Below are 14,111 nucleotides of genomic sequence, written 5' to 3'. Positions count from 1 at the left end.
GAGGATTTCTAACCGCATTACACACATCAGTAAATTTAGCTTTGCAACATCTGTGTAAGACATTATTATCTACATTATGCAAATGAGCCAGCTGAAATATGAATGATCAGGATAGGTTATGGAATTGTGTTCATAGTGAAACCGATACAAATGTCCTCATGGATCTTTATAGAATTAAGCTTTTACCATGGATTTTGATATTTCACAGGCAACTGAAACATTTACATTTCAGATAATTCCTAAATGATTGTTTAATTGGTGAATATTAATATTGTATCTTTTGCTTTCACATGTGATACAGAGCTGTTGATTGTATTTGCTCTGCAACCAGCCTGTTATCATACACTATGTTTACTGCCCTAATGCTTTATCTTAATACATAAAAATCGATCATAGAATCATAGAATCATTTAGGTTGGAAACGACCTTTAAGATCATCAACCTGTCGTTCTAGGTAAGAGTGTGTAACAGAGTCCTTAATCTTTGTCTATAGAATGTGCTGTGGAGGTTTAAATTCTCTCAGCTCAAAGGCTCTTCAGATGATGGGAAAACAAGAGTAAAGCTGCTTTTTCAGAATCTGGACACCAAACAAATTGAGACAAAGGTAAGAAACATCCTCTTTCTCAGATTAGTAAAAATTGAAATGGAATTACTATCGAAGCATCAAAAAATTATTACTGCACATGCATATGGTGAACTTCACATCACAGTTTTTCTTTTTTTTCCTATTCTCTAGAAACTCCACAATAAATTGAAGTGATGTAGTATCTATAGAGTTATTACACTATTTGGACAAGCCTGTTACTGAATTGTTTTATGATGGTGTTTTACTGTAAAGTTGTTTAGTCAACCTATAATAGATATAATATCTAATAGTATCTAAACAATATCTAAAAGATTATGTAATATTTATTATATTTTAAAAGGCAATATTCTTGCAAGAGGCCAAGCATTTCCTGAAACCTATTGGTTCTACCATGAATTAAGAGCACTCAGTGCTTTGCAGGGTCTGGAATTAAGCTGTTGAGGCATCCAGCCTCCACCAGAGATACTACTTGTGTCTCTTTTTTTCCCCTCTAGCAATCATCAGATAAAATTGTGAAACTTAGAATTCAGATTCCCAGCTGAACTTCAGCAGGTTCTAATTCAGGACTGTAGTTTGAATCATCATCTAGAGGTTTGGCTGTAATGCCCTTAGTCTGGGTTCAGATTCTCCCCTGTGATCCCAAGCTTGATGCTGAATAAAAAAAATGAAAAGGTAACTTTTCAATCATGCAGTTTTACAAAGAACGAGGAGAACTTTGATGTGATATGACAAAGATGAAGAATGAGGTTGAGCTGGGTTTTGATGGACAAAAGCTAATGAAAACAGCAGAAAAGTATCTGACGATCAAATACTCTTACCTGAGATTATACAGCTTAAAGTCACTTACAGAGTGATACTTTTCTACCATGACCATACACAAACATTACTAACTTTTTTAAAAAGTTGTAAGAAAATCTCTAACCTTCCCTGTTTATCATAAAGTTACAACAAATGCAATATGTCTTTCTGTGTACATCTGTATTAGTAAATTATTCAGTATTTCGTTAGTAAACTTAACCTGAGTTGTCTGTTGGCTCTACTGTGAAAGATATTTTAATGTCTATTACAAATGGTCCAATACGGCAATACCTTGACTGTATTCCCCTTGGAGAGAGAAAATCACTACTATTGTCATTTTATACATGATCATCAGTTGCAAAGAGTTCATATAACTTGTTCTAGGTCAGACAGGAAGATTGTACTGGTGCAAAAAACATAATCTGAATCTCTGAATCTGTGTATTAAATCATTAGATAATTCAAGTATGTGAATTCTGCTGCTTGCAATGGAATTCCATTGCTTTAATACTGGATCATTCCTTTTTCTCTTGTGGTAAACAACTGGATTTTAAAAAATTTTATTTTATTTTTATTTCTGTGCTCACTTCAATTGTTTTTAATTGGTTTTCCCTTTATTTGACTCTTTAGATAGAAACATTTTAAATTTTGGCATTTTTAATGAAAATTTGTCTGAAAAATGAGTATAAAAGTGAGTCCTAATGATACTTTTACAGCAAACTTTGTCCAGCAGACTGATTTGTTAAAACATTAAAAGTTATGCTTTTGCGTAGCCGTAATGAAAACTCATTGTAATTGGCAAAGTTTTAATGAATATTTGTGAGGTACCTTGAAATTATCAGTTGGAAGATGGTACGTGATCGGTTCATACACAATTATAAGTATGCGTGTACCTAAATGTACAAGTGTGTTGTAGATGTTGCAAGAGCCCAGGAAAAACTCATTCAAGGCCAGAGGAGAAAGGCTGATACTAAGCAACTGCAGATTTATCAAGATTTCAGTGACTATACCTTTTACTGTTGCCTCTGCACAGTGCAGTTTGCCCACTGGGATTTCACATTAAATGGGACCAGGATACAGCTGTTCAGCATCTCCACTTCAGATAAGTGGTATATATGTTCAGATATATGCCCAGCACCTAAAGGATATAATTTCTTAAATTTCATAATTGCAGACTATTCAGGAAATAGCCAACACTAATACCCAGAATATAGTACAGGATCTGCCTCAGCTTATTGTACTGGAAGAGATTCCATAGAGCCAGATGGTGCTGTACGGTGAAATGCCGCCAATAATGAGAAACAGAAAATGTCATCAAATAGTAGAAGTTTCATTTTTCCTGAGTAAATGAACCAGTACATGTGAAATAAAGCTTGATACAGATGACTTATGTTCACTTGGCAGTAAAGAGTAGAGTTAAGGTTGCAAAATAATTTTCCGGATTATGTCTAATTTTATATGCTTATAAATTCTTGGGCAAAAAAAATCACATTTGGGAATTCTATTTTTGCATCTTGGTTACTAGCTAGAGATGATGTTTTTTCTCCTTCTATAAATTTTAAGCCGAATGCTTATCCTGTGCATTTCGGTTTTAGGTGAAGAACAATACATTTTTCTATTTAAAAAGTTTTCTGTTCTAAGGAGCTTATAAGGCCTAGATTCCTGTCAGTTTTTTCTCCTTCAGGTCCTTCATATTCCCTACAGCAATATTGCTTATAGTTTCCCATTCCCTGACTTTAATACTTCGAGTAATAACTCCTCTTTCTCTCCTTGAAATCCCTCAAAAGTCATTGCAATGCATTCATATTACTGCCAAGTCCCAGCGTATTTTTATCCATCCTGACAATAGGGAACAAATTGTTGCAGCTGGTTTGTAGGGGTGTGTGTATTACCTGGTCAGATAACCCACGTATAATGAGTGGCCAAGGGACCCCAGCTGCTGGTCCAAGCAGGAAAGGACGATGCTCTTCCTGCTCTCCCAGTCCCTGCCAACAACTTGTGCCACACTTATAGATTCATCTCCTTTGAGGTGTCCACCTCTTCAACAAATAGGGCAAAAATTGCACACAGATGTGATTTCATCACTTCATTTCTGTAGGAAATCAGACATTTTTTTAGAGGAGATACTTAAAAATTGTGAAACTGCAATATAGAATGTAAATGGATCTGTATGAAGGAGAAGTTCTGCAACTATTTTGAAAGAGGGAGGAGAGTTGTTGATTATGAAGCATTCCTGGATTGTGGCATTAATGTGGAGTTTCTGTGGGCTGTGGTCAACTCTTCATTGGATCAGCAGGATGAAATTCTTTGAGCTGGAGATGCCTTTTCATGTCCCTTTGGTGAAGGGGTCTTAAACCTGTGTGCTCATCAGCCAGATGGATGCTTTTTTCCTTGGCTCCAGTTATCAAAAAAAAATGAAAATACATCCCACATTACAAATAAGATCAAGGGGTTATAAACACAAACCAGAATGTGTAAGGAAGGTGGTTGAAATATTTTAAAATGTTAGTTTATACAGTATTTGGGAGTTAGTGGAAGTTATGTTTCACAAGTCCAAGTGACTGAGTAGGATTACAGATAGAGAAAACATAGCAGCTTTTTTTGTTTTTTTTTTTTTTTAAAAAAAAGAGGGATCAAGGGGAGACGTACGAACCAGTCAGCCTAATTTTGATAGTAGAAAAGTAACAAGATTATTAAATAGTTTGTAATTATAGAGAGAATAATAAAGTCATAGGAAACTGTCAAGGTGGATTTTTGAGAAAAGACTATAGCAAAATTGCCTCATTTCCATTTTAAGACAGGCTAACTAGTCTGGAGGGAAACAGTACATGTGATTTGTTTTGACTTTATTAAAGCTTAAGCATAGTCCCACATGATGTTCTCATAAATATTTTTGGTACCTGGTTTAAGTTACCATAAAAAAAATTGAGAATGATTGAAAAAGTAATTCTAAAGGTAGATTCCAGCATTTGCTTGAAAAATGGAAGAATATAACATACCCAAATTTGCCTGATCCAGATTCACATCTTGTTAATTTCCTGCCTGGTGGAAATCTGAAGCTTGAGCAGGCGCAGTGAAAATTATATCTTTACATATTATACATTTTCCAAGTAAATTTTATAATGAACAGGTGTGAATAGATCTCACAGAAATAGTAAAAAGCAACCCCCTGATGCATAAGTCATCCTCCTGACAAATTTCAGAGTGTCAGCAATCCGTAAATCATTTTGGCTAAAATTTTGTCTTGAAAAGTAATCTGTTGTGGAAAACTGGTGTGGTAAATGTCAGCCAAAACATTTTATATTTGGCAAAGTTGTATAGAATTTATGTACCTGAACAAAGAATTCAGTACTGAGAAATTACAAATAATCTTAGTAATAAGATGTATTTTTAGCCTACATGATACCCACACTGAAGGTTCAAGAGTGCTTTAAAAAAAAAACAATTAATATTTCCAGGATCGTATTGATGATTCATCTCCCATAGCTAAATTGTACCTGGAAAATAAGACTTTTTTCCAAGCATATTTTAATTGAGCATTTCCCTTTTCTTCTATCTTTTTGTTGTTGTTGCTCCTTTTATAGTCTATGGAATAATTGAATTATATTTTAACGATTTATTCATCCTAAAAATGCAAAGAGAGTTTATTTATCTTTCTTCACTGCATTTACTAACTTGGTCTCAAATATTTCATTAAAGAAAGAAGGGAAAGAGATCATAGTGTCGCTAGACTATATTGAGCCATATTGAAGCTTCAACTAAATTATGCTGGTTTCCTACACTTCTTGTCTGTCACACATATAACTTAGGAGCCCTGCACATTTATTTGAGTGCCTTCAGTGTTCTTTCTTCGCTGACTTGAAGCCTCAGCTCTTCTGTAATTTCACAGTGGTACAGTGGTATAACGTGATCCAATTTTGCAGTCAGACTCCACAGCAGTTTCACAGGTTCTCTTTAAAACAGGAGAACTTCAGGAAAGTGATCAAGAACAGGTCGGTAACCGTATTTACTGTATTCACCTGAGAGGATATTTATTCCATATAAGTACTGTTGAGAGATATGGCAAATTAAGGAGAGCGGAAGCAAAGCTCTCTCTTTACAGCAACATTAATCTCTAGCATCAGTAAACCAAAATCTAGCACTCAAGCCCTTCTGTATTTTTATTAACATGGGTCTTCTGTTGCTGAAGTCTGGCAGTTTACTAATGAACATCTTGAGAGCTTGATCATTTGCAAGATGATGGTAGATAAAGAGTTAAGACTTTGCCTTTGTGACAGTATTGGACAGTCTGATTGTTGTTGGAAATTTATTTTAATATTTGCTGGAATAGGCGAATTTATTTGGCTGATCCTAGAAAAACACTTTTCGAATGGGTTTCTTGTGCATTAGCAAATTTTGCAAGTGCCAAGGCAACATTTAAAAGTGTTCCTGATTTAGCAGTAGACAATGGCATTTGGAATCACGAAGCTGAAAGTGAAAAGCCACCTGAATCTTCCAGATCCCTGTACAACACTGTTAACAGACTCACGTACAATTGGCAGATAAAGTGGCAATTCATCTGGCACTGCATGTTGGCATCATGGACCTGGTTCTTAGGCCTGCAGAGTAAGAGCAAAATTTTAACTTGTCCTTCTTGTCTTTGTGCAAATGACTGTCAAAAAGAGGAGGGCAAATAAAAGTTTCTAGCTGAAGAAGCTTTCATACCCTAGCTGATGATTTATCTTTGTGTGTTTATAACAGTCTTAACAAGTTGTGTAATACTGATACATTTATTCTTCTCAACCATGATATGGCAACCAAGCCTGGGTATACTTGCTGAGATACAAAGCTGAATTTAGAATTTCCTTTCCCTTTTTGACTCCCATGTGAACTGGAGCTAAAACCTAGATATCTTTATCTGTTATTTTTTTACAAAAGATATGGTTATTATTTCAAACTGATTGAAATAATATGCTGAAGAAGATTGTAGTAATAGTTGTGCTCTTGTCAACAACTAATAAACAGTATCTGTCAGTGTCTCCATTATCTGCCTCTTATGTGAAACAGGCTCATGTCTTGTTTGAACAGTGATTCAATAGTTCTCAGAAGTAATCAATAAAATCAAGTGTGTGCATGGTAATGATACAACAGGCCTGACAAGCTCTTTATGATATGTAATAAATCCAGCTTTCATAGGTGGTGGACAAAACAAGAACATATATTTTTCTTACTTGGCTGTGCACATATAGTGATTGAGGTCAGTGCAGTGTGCACATTTTTTATATTCTCAGGACCAGCAGGCAGTTTTGCAGTCTTGTCCTCCCACTGCTTTAATTCAATCTTTTATTCTCTTGCTGTCTTCCTTCTAGTGCCTTTGTTGTACTTAATCCACTTACTAGGATACATATAGTAAACTGAAATAGCTTTGTTTATTGAAATATTAGACATGCACAGATTATTTTAATTACACAAAAATTAAACTGCCAATCTTAATTAAAGAAAAAAGCAGCAATCACAGATAAGGCAAGCAAGCAGAAGGGTGATGTTAGATGATATAGAGCAAATAAAATGACCGGTTACTCAGTCATCTGCCTGGCTGGGTATGTAATGGAAAGAAATGTTTCTTTAAAAATTAAAAAAAACCCCCAAAAATCTGTTTGAAAGAAGTGTAATTCATGTTATTTTCTAGGAAAAAAATCACATTACATTCTAAACTTGAAGAGGCCAACTTTCCACCATTAAAACCATATTCAAGATAGTCTCCTGCTAAGAGACATATTGCATCTGTGCATTTCCCCAAGCCAGAAGGCCATCCCTATCTTTTACCCAATCCATATTTCCAAACTAACCCCCAGTCCTCTTCCCCTTTCCCTGTTGTAATCTACATGCAAGCTAAATCCACCGCTGGGACACCAGTTCTCTGAGCAACGTCTACCCTGAGCCTGCATAAATCTGAACCCCAGCTTCTGCTTTGGATATGTGTGACTATTCCTCAGCATCTGTGTCTGGCTAGCCAGTTTCAGGACTGTGAAGGCAGCACCAACATCAGACATCCTGAGCACCACAGCCTCACCCCCATTTGTGGTGTCCTGTGTCAAATGCTACTGTGATCAGCTGCATTTCTGGGAGCTTCTGGGGCATGAGGCCTCAGGTGAAGCCCACCTCGCTGGTACCACCATAGCTGACCACATCTAACCGAGCCATGCAAGAGGACACCTCCAGATTTATGCTTCTCTTTTATGATTCCAGAAGATCACTCACCCCCACAGATAACTTGACATAAAATAGTGAAGACATGACAGAGCATGAGGGAAGCGAACCAGCTGGTAAACTGCATGAGGAGTGCTTGCATGCCACCTGTTTGGCTACCCAGCTCTATAACAACTTCAAAAACTAGCACCACTCTTGAAAATAATCTTCTGATTGAGGAACCTGCAGTATTAACTGGAGAAATTAAAGTGTTGTCTGCACATAAAACATAGGTTTAGCAATACTGCCCTCTTTCAACAACTGTGGTTAGCATTCAAAAGATCAGTCACAACAGATGAGACATCTTCTCTCAGATACGCAAGAGACACTACTGCAGTTTGGTCATCCTCTGAACTCTGATAGAAACAGAGAGTGCTGAGGTAGGGATGTGGGGAAGGACTGACTCTTGGTGACGAGACATTCCTGTCTTTACTCTTTTCTTATCCCAAAACTCTTCACGTAACATTGTTAGAGCAGTCTGAAATACTGCCTGCAATCTGTCTTAGGTTACCTCTGATTACTTATCTTGGTAAACATGTATAGATTAGAAGTTCGTAAAGTCAGAGTAGAGAAACGAAAAGCTCTTTTCTCTCAACTGGTTTGGCTGCATTTGGTAAGCATATTCAATGTCAGAATAGCCAGAACCTGAAGTGAAATTGTTGGATTATTTCAGTTGATTTTGGAGCAAATCCAAGATTAATGTGAGAGGGTTTATATTTTAGAATGTATTGTTTTTAAAGACAGTGATTCAGGAGATATAGACCTTTGACTTGAGCCAAGAGCTTATATAGAATCATATACTAAGGCCTATATTATTTCAGTAATAATCATGAGTGTGTATTTCATTTTAGTTTTACAAAAATTAGACAATGAGAGTTAAAAAATGGCACTATTTTTTCTGAAAGTATTTATATTAATTTTATATTAATTTTACAGTAGACATCTACTGTCATTAAAATATATTTTAAGAAACTTATCTCCATACTTACTTCATAACTATCAATCCAAATAGAAAAAGTAGATTTTTTTATGCCTCAAAAAATCAGAATAAAGATAACATGGTCTTAAATTTGTCAAAGGATTTTAACCACATTCACGCTTCATTTTTCTTTCATAACACGATGTAATTTTGAGTGTGAGGCCCAAATGATTACTTCAGCAACCAAATGCCATTTATTGCCAATTACCTAAGTGCTTAGTTTGGTACAAGTTCTCAAGAGATTTTCCTTCTTTTTGGATAATGATGTCTTAATTTGTTGACTAGCAAGTATGCAAGAGCAGAAGTATGGAAGCATTTTACCTCTTCTCTCAATTTCACCTTATTTCTCCTTATTTAACCAGAAATGAATGATAAGAAATAGTACATTCTGCTTATCAGCTATATTGGCTTATGCTCCTATTTTTTTAATTAGGAGTGGTTTGTGTATGCCGTCCTTTTGTAATTTTGGAAGTGTCAGTTTGTAATTTCTATTAGATATTGAATTATAGTAATCTGTTTTAAAGTGCTTATTACTTCAACTGTTGGAATGAAAAATGGCTATGCATTGTTTTTTAATTTATCTATTTTTTCTTGGAAAGTTGTAGGAAAACCAGTGAGTAATTTCAGAGGATAATTTTTGAAGTAATTTCATTTATGTTAACACATTCTCAAAGCTGTTTGAGAAATTCTTGTGTTTCCAGTTTCTAGAAGGAGTTTAACTTTGTTTGTCTGACGATGACACACTCGAGACATTGTTATACACATCTAAAAACTTGTGATAAACATATTCTTTGCAGGATCAAGGGGCTAAAAGCATTGTTCTCTTAGGCTTCGGTGTGCGCTGAGCAAGCACTGTAAGGAGGACAGCTCATTGCCAAAACTTTTTCTGTTCCAAGACTATCATGTCTGACAGGTCTTTCCCTGTAGTTTTTGTGGATGTTTCATAGAAGACAAAGCCATTTGTAAGGCCTGTTAAACCATGTGAAGAGCGTATCTTGGGAGCTTGTTGAATATCATTCTATTACTCTTATTGTACAGTAATATTGCTTATTGTCACTCTCTGCTGGAGAGAGTAGATGGTAACAGAAAATTACATTTGTCTGGGAATAATAAATTTGCTTAGTGGGAAATAAAATCCCTGAGACAATAAAATACATATCCGACTGAGGATGTAAAGAAACTGCGCACAATTTTTTTAAAAAATCAGTAGAATTTCATTGTCATGAAGTAGAGCCCTCAGATATTGTTAGGGTGTAATGGTTTCCTTCTGTCATTCCTTGTTTCTCTTTTCCTTTGTTTCTCCTTGCTTCTTACTGACTTTCTCTGCTCCAGCATGGCTCGTCCACAGCTTGTGGTCCCTTTGGGGGTGTTACCTGTTCTGCCATGGGGCATCTCCTATTGCTCTGGCCTTGTTGCCTTTTTTGGGCATTTACTGCCCTTTCTTAAATACATTTTCCCCGAGGCCCCACCACCTCGGCTGGGGGGCTCGGCCGTGCCCTGCGGTGGGTGGTTGGAGCCGCTGGAACCGGCTGTGTCCAACACGGGGCAGCCCCGGCCTCTCCCCACAGACACCCCTGCAACCCTCCCCCACTACAAACATTTCCCATTTATACACAATAAAGGGTCACAAAATAATGTCCCACAAATACTAGCAAACAATTTAAGACATTCTTTAGTAGTAAAACCACTCCTGCCTAGTAAATGCGTGGCCTTTGATAGCAAAAGGGTGTGATGGTGAGCTTTTCCTGAACAGTAACCTTGAACTCCAGGTATTCCGTTGGAGGCAATTTTCTTGAGAAGATACCATAAAATACTGTGATATGAAAAACAGAAGTCCAGTGCCTTGCTTTTTGTTTAAAGGCAAGCATACAGAGTGTGCCTCGATAAACTACTATGTAGCCAACACATTGCTGAAAACAACTGTCTTCCCAAAATAATAAGTGTCCCACATGTTCCCACAATATATTTACAAGCTGCAGACTTCACAAATAGTAGTATCATGTAAATCGAACATGTCTCTTGTATTATATTTGTTGTAATTGTGGCAGAATATCACTCCTTTTCTGTCTGGGGAAATTAGGTAAAAGAATCATAGAATCATAGAATTGTTTAGGTTGGAAAAGACCTTTACAAGCCTCAAGTCCAACTGTTAACCTAACACTGCCAGGTCCACCTCTAAACCACGTCCCTGAGAACCTCATCTTCACATCTTTTAAACACCTCCAGGGATGGTGACTCCACCACTTCCCTGGGCAGCCCGTTCCAATGCCTGACAACCCTCTCCATGAAGAATTTTTTCCTAATATCCAGTCTAAACCTCCCCTGGCACAACTTGAGGCCATTTCCCCTCGTCTTATCGCTTGTTACTTTGAAGAAGAGACCAACCCCCCTCCATGCTACAGCCTCCTTTCAGGTAGTTGTAGAGACCAATAAGGTCTCCCTTCAGCCTCCTCTTCTCCAGGCTGAACAGCCCCAGCTCCCTCAGCCACCCTCTCATAAGACTTGTTCTCTAGACCCTAATTTAACTGGTACACAGAAGATGGAATGTGTTATAAAAAGCCAAGGGAATCTGAGAACTGGTTAGGAGGAACTCTGCCTTTCTTTGTGAATTAGGACATATGAATTTCATACCCAGCTACATTTCTCTGTGCAGGCTGTGGTGTGACTTTACCTGCCTTTGGCCTCCCATCTTGCTTATGTGACTCTCCTTCTAAGGCTGCCGAAGAATGAGTCCTCCTCACCCTCCCTGGCTGTGGCTTGACACCGCATCATCCCCAAACATCCTCAGCTTATCAAATATTTTAAAATACGGTGTGATATCTGAATGTTCTTGCAAGTTGAATGTTTTCATTGACCAAGCTGAGTTAAATGTAAGCAATAAAGTAGCACAGAGTGAAAACTAAATTGACATGCAGCACTGCCAGTGAACGAGTTACGGGTCTACATCTTTTATTCTAAACACTTTTAACTTTATAGTTTCCTCTAAAGATTCAAATTTTTATTTAAAGTCCATTGTTGTTTGCTGACTAGTCTGTTCTGTACTTATGTAAAATGTTTATAAACCTGAATATAAATTCACATTTTCTCTTTTTTTTCTCTTACTTCCTCTTTCAGGAGCTTGAATTTCAGGATCTGACGTCAGTTTTACACTGTATTCACTCCTTTATAGCAGCAAAAGTGGCATCAGTGGATCCACTATTCATAGACAGTCAGAGTGTTGCGAGAAAATATATGTACAGCAACTGATATCAGATTATATGTTGTGACTATGGAAAACAAATTATTTTCTTAAAGAAAGTAGTTATTTCATGCACAATATTGCAACTTTGTGATTTTATAAGGAGTCTATAGTTGTGTTATCTGTAACGTTAAGAGTTTTCACAATCTGTTAAATATTTTGAATCAATAAGTTAACTAGTATTAAGCCAAACTGAATCAGTTTGTCATCTTCAGCATTTATCTAAAATTCTAAGTGAATATTTATTCAATAATATTTGTGGTGTCATTTTGATTTCTGCTGTCATGGTCATACGTACTCCCCCTTATTAGACAGAAATGTGGAGTAACATTTGAAAAGTGTATATCCAAAAGTTGACCTCTGGGTCTGTTTGAAAAATGCTGGGCTCACAGACAATTTCAACAGCCTTTGCTGCAGAAAAGCACTAATTACTGAAGACAACTACTGTAGGGATTGAACTTTTATCTTGTTTCTATATGTTTGAAAAATTATAGTTCCATGATACAGTTCTTCCGAGGCCTGAGAGTTTTGCTCTGGCAAAACACTGAGTACTCTGTTTCAGATCAAGCACACACTTGACTCTAAGCATATTAAGTAGCCCCAGTGTATGCACCAGGTAATATTAAGTATGTATTTAAATATCATGGTAGATCAACTGAAGAGCTTTAGACTCTGCTAAGAAGCCTCAGTTTTAAAAAACTTGCCATAGGGTTTTCTTATCTATTAAGGCTTCTATGAATCCTTTATTGACTCATAGATTGCCTTAACACTGTCCTTTGATGTGTTGCTCTGTATGGTTGAGAACAGCTTATTTAAAGAACAGCTTTTGTTTGGAGGAGGATGCTCCCACTATAGGGTGAACATAACAAAACATAAAGACTTTTCTGAGCCATCTACCTTTTTTTTTTTCCTACAGCTCTAACCCTGACTTACACACAAGTGAAGTGGGTATTGCCCTTGCTAAGGAAATAATGTGGTTCTACTTTTGACATACTCGTAACCTTCCTTCTGAAATAATCTTCTGATATATACAGACAGTACTCACTGCTATTGAAAAAATTATATAAAAGGAAAACATTTAATCTTAGTGCATATTCCCTGTAAGTAATACTAAATATTGCAGGTTTCTGTGATAGAAGTCTCAGTTGTTCTCAAGTGCAGTTTTGAGGCAGCATCAGGCTTTTTTTTTTGAGAAAATAGAACAATTGAAAAATCAAGCAAGAATATCCTAAATAGATAAAATGGATATGGAGCAAATTCATAGAATCATTTAGGTTGGAAAAGACCTTTAAGATCATTGAGTCAAAGTCTTCCCTAAATTTTAGGAGTCTAGTAAAGTGTTCTGCTAAAATAAAAGCCTGAAGTTACTATATCCTAAGGAAAAGAGCCTTTAAAAGCTCTCAGTTGAGAAGTGCATTTACATAACTTCAGTGCTTAAATTTAGTAAGAGAAATTCCCCCCCTCAGGTACTAAGGTAGGTAGCTGTCTTGGCAGACTGCAATGGGGTCTCAGGCACGCACTTTAAATGGTGATTATCTGTCCACCTAAAGCCTAGGCACCAGTGCTTAAAGTAGGTGATTTGATCCTACCATGAGGACTACCTGTTGCCAAGTGTTATCCACAGAAAAATTGATTTTAAAAGTAGGGAATCTGCAATTCCAGTGTTGTTTGTGGTTCCAATGTTTGCAAGGAGGCATAGTAGGAGTGCTAAATCCTGTTTAAAACAATAGTTAGCAAAATAAGAAATATTTTTATTAATTGTAAATAAATATTTATAGGCATTATGGTATTTTTTAAAAAATATTATTTCAATATTATATTACATTTTTAAAAGAAAAAAAAAGTCTTTCTCCAACATGCTTTTGTTCAAAATGTTTCATTTAATTTTCAGCTTTCCGTTTTATTTTCAGCTATGTATTTACTGAGATTTTGACATTCAAAACTTATAGCATTAAAATTAGAATAGCTTTTTTACAATCAGTTCTCAGTTATTAGCATGAACAGTTACAAGTGACAAAGTGTCTGTAGGATGGAGAATGATGGAATTCCTTCACTTTTGTTTTTCTGCTGTTTTCTCAAATATGAAGTTCAACACTAACATTGAACAGTAGAAAACTGTACCAGCCAGTACAGAACTGATAATCCAGTCAGGCCTCTAGACTTAAAGTTTTAAAAATCATGTGATTAAAAACACAGCATATCTCCCCAAATACTGTAAATAAAAAACTTAAAACAAATTAAGTCTAGTTTATTAAAAAATCTTCCATTTCTACAAAAAAGTTC

General features: G+C 36.2%; 1 protein-coding gene across 1 annotated transcript in view; it reads left to right on the top strand.

The window, feature by feature from the left end:
- Positions 1-11,836, top strand: part of SNTG2 (syntrophin gamma 2) — a 262,809-nt gene extending 250,973 nt beyond the window's left edge. The window contains exons 16-17 of the mRNA XM_065632065.1: positions 494-604; positions 11,705-11,836. Coding sequence (XP_065488137.1) covers positions 494-604; positions 11,705-11,836 — 243 coding nt within the window. The remainder of the gene's footprint in view (positions 1-493; positions 605-11,704) is intronic.
- The last annotated feature ends 2,275 nt before the right edge of the window (positions 11,837-14,111 follow it).

Source organism: Caloenas nicobarica, chromosome 3 (assembly GCF_036013445.1).
Source record: "Caloenas nicobarica isolate bCalNic1 chromosome 3, bCalNic1.hap1, whole genome shotgun sequence".
NCBI classification, from domain to species: domain Eukaryota; kingdom Metazoa; phylum Chordata; class Aves; order Columbiformes; family Columbidae; genus Caloenas; species Caloenas nicobarica.
This window is presented reverse-complemented; position numbering and strand designations above follow the sequence as displayed.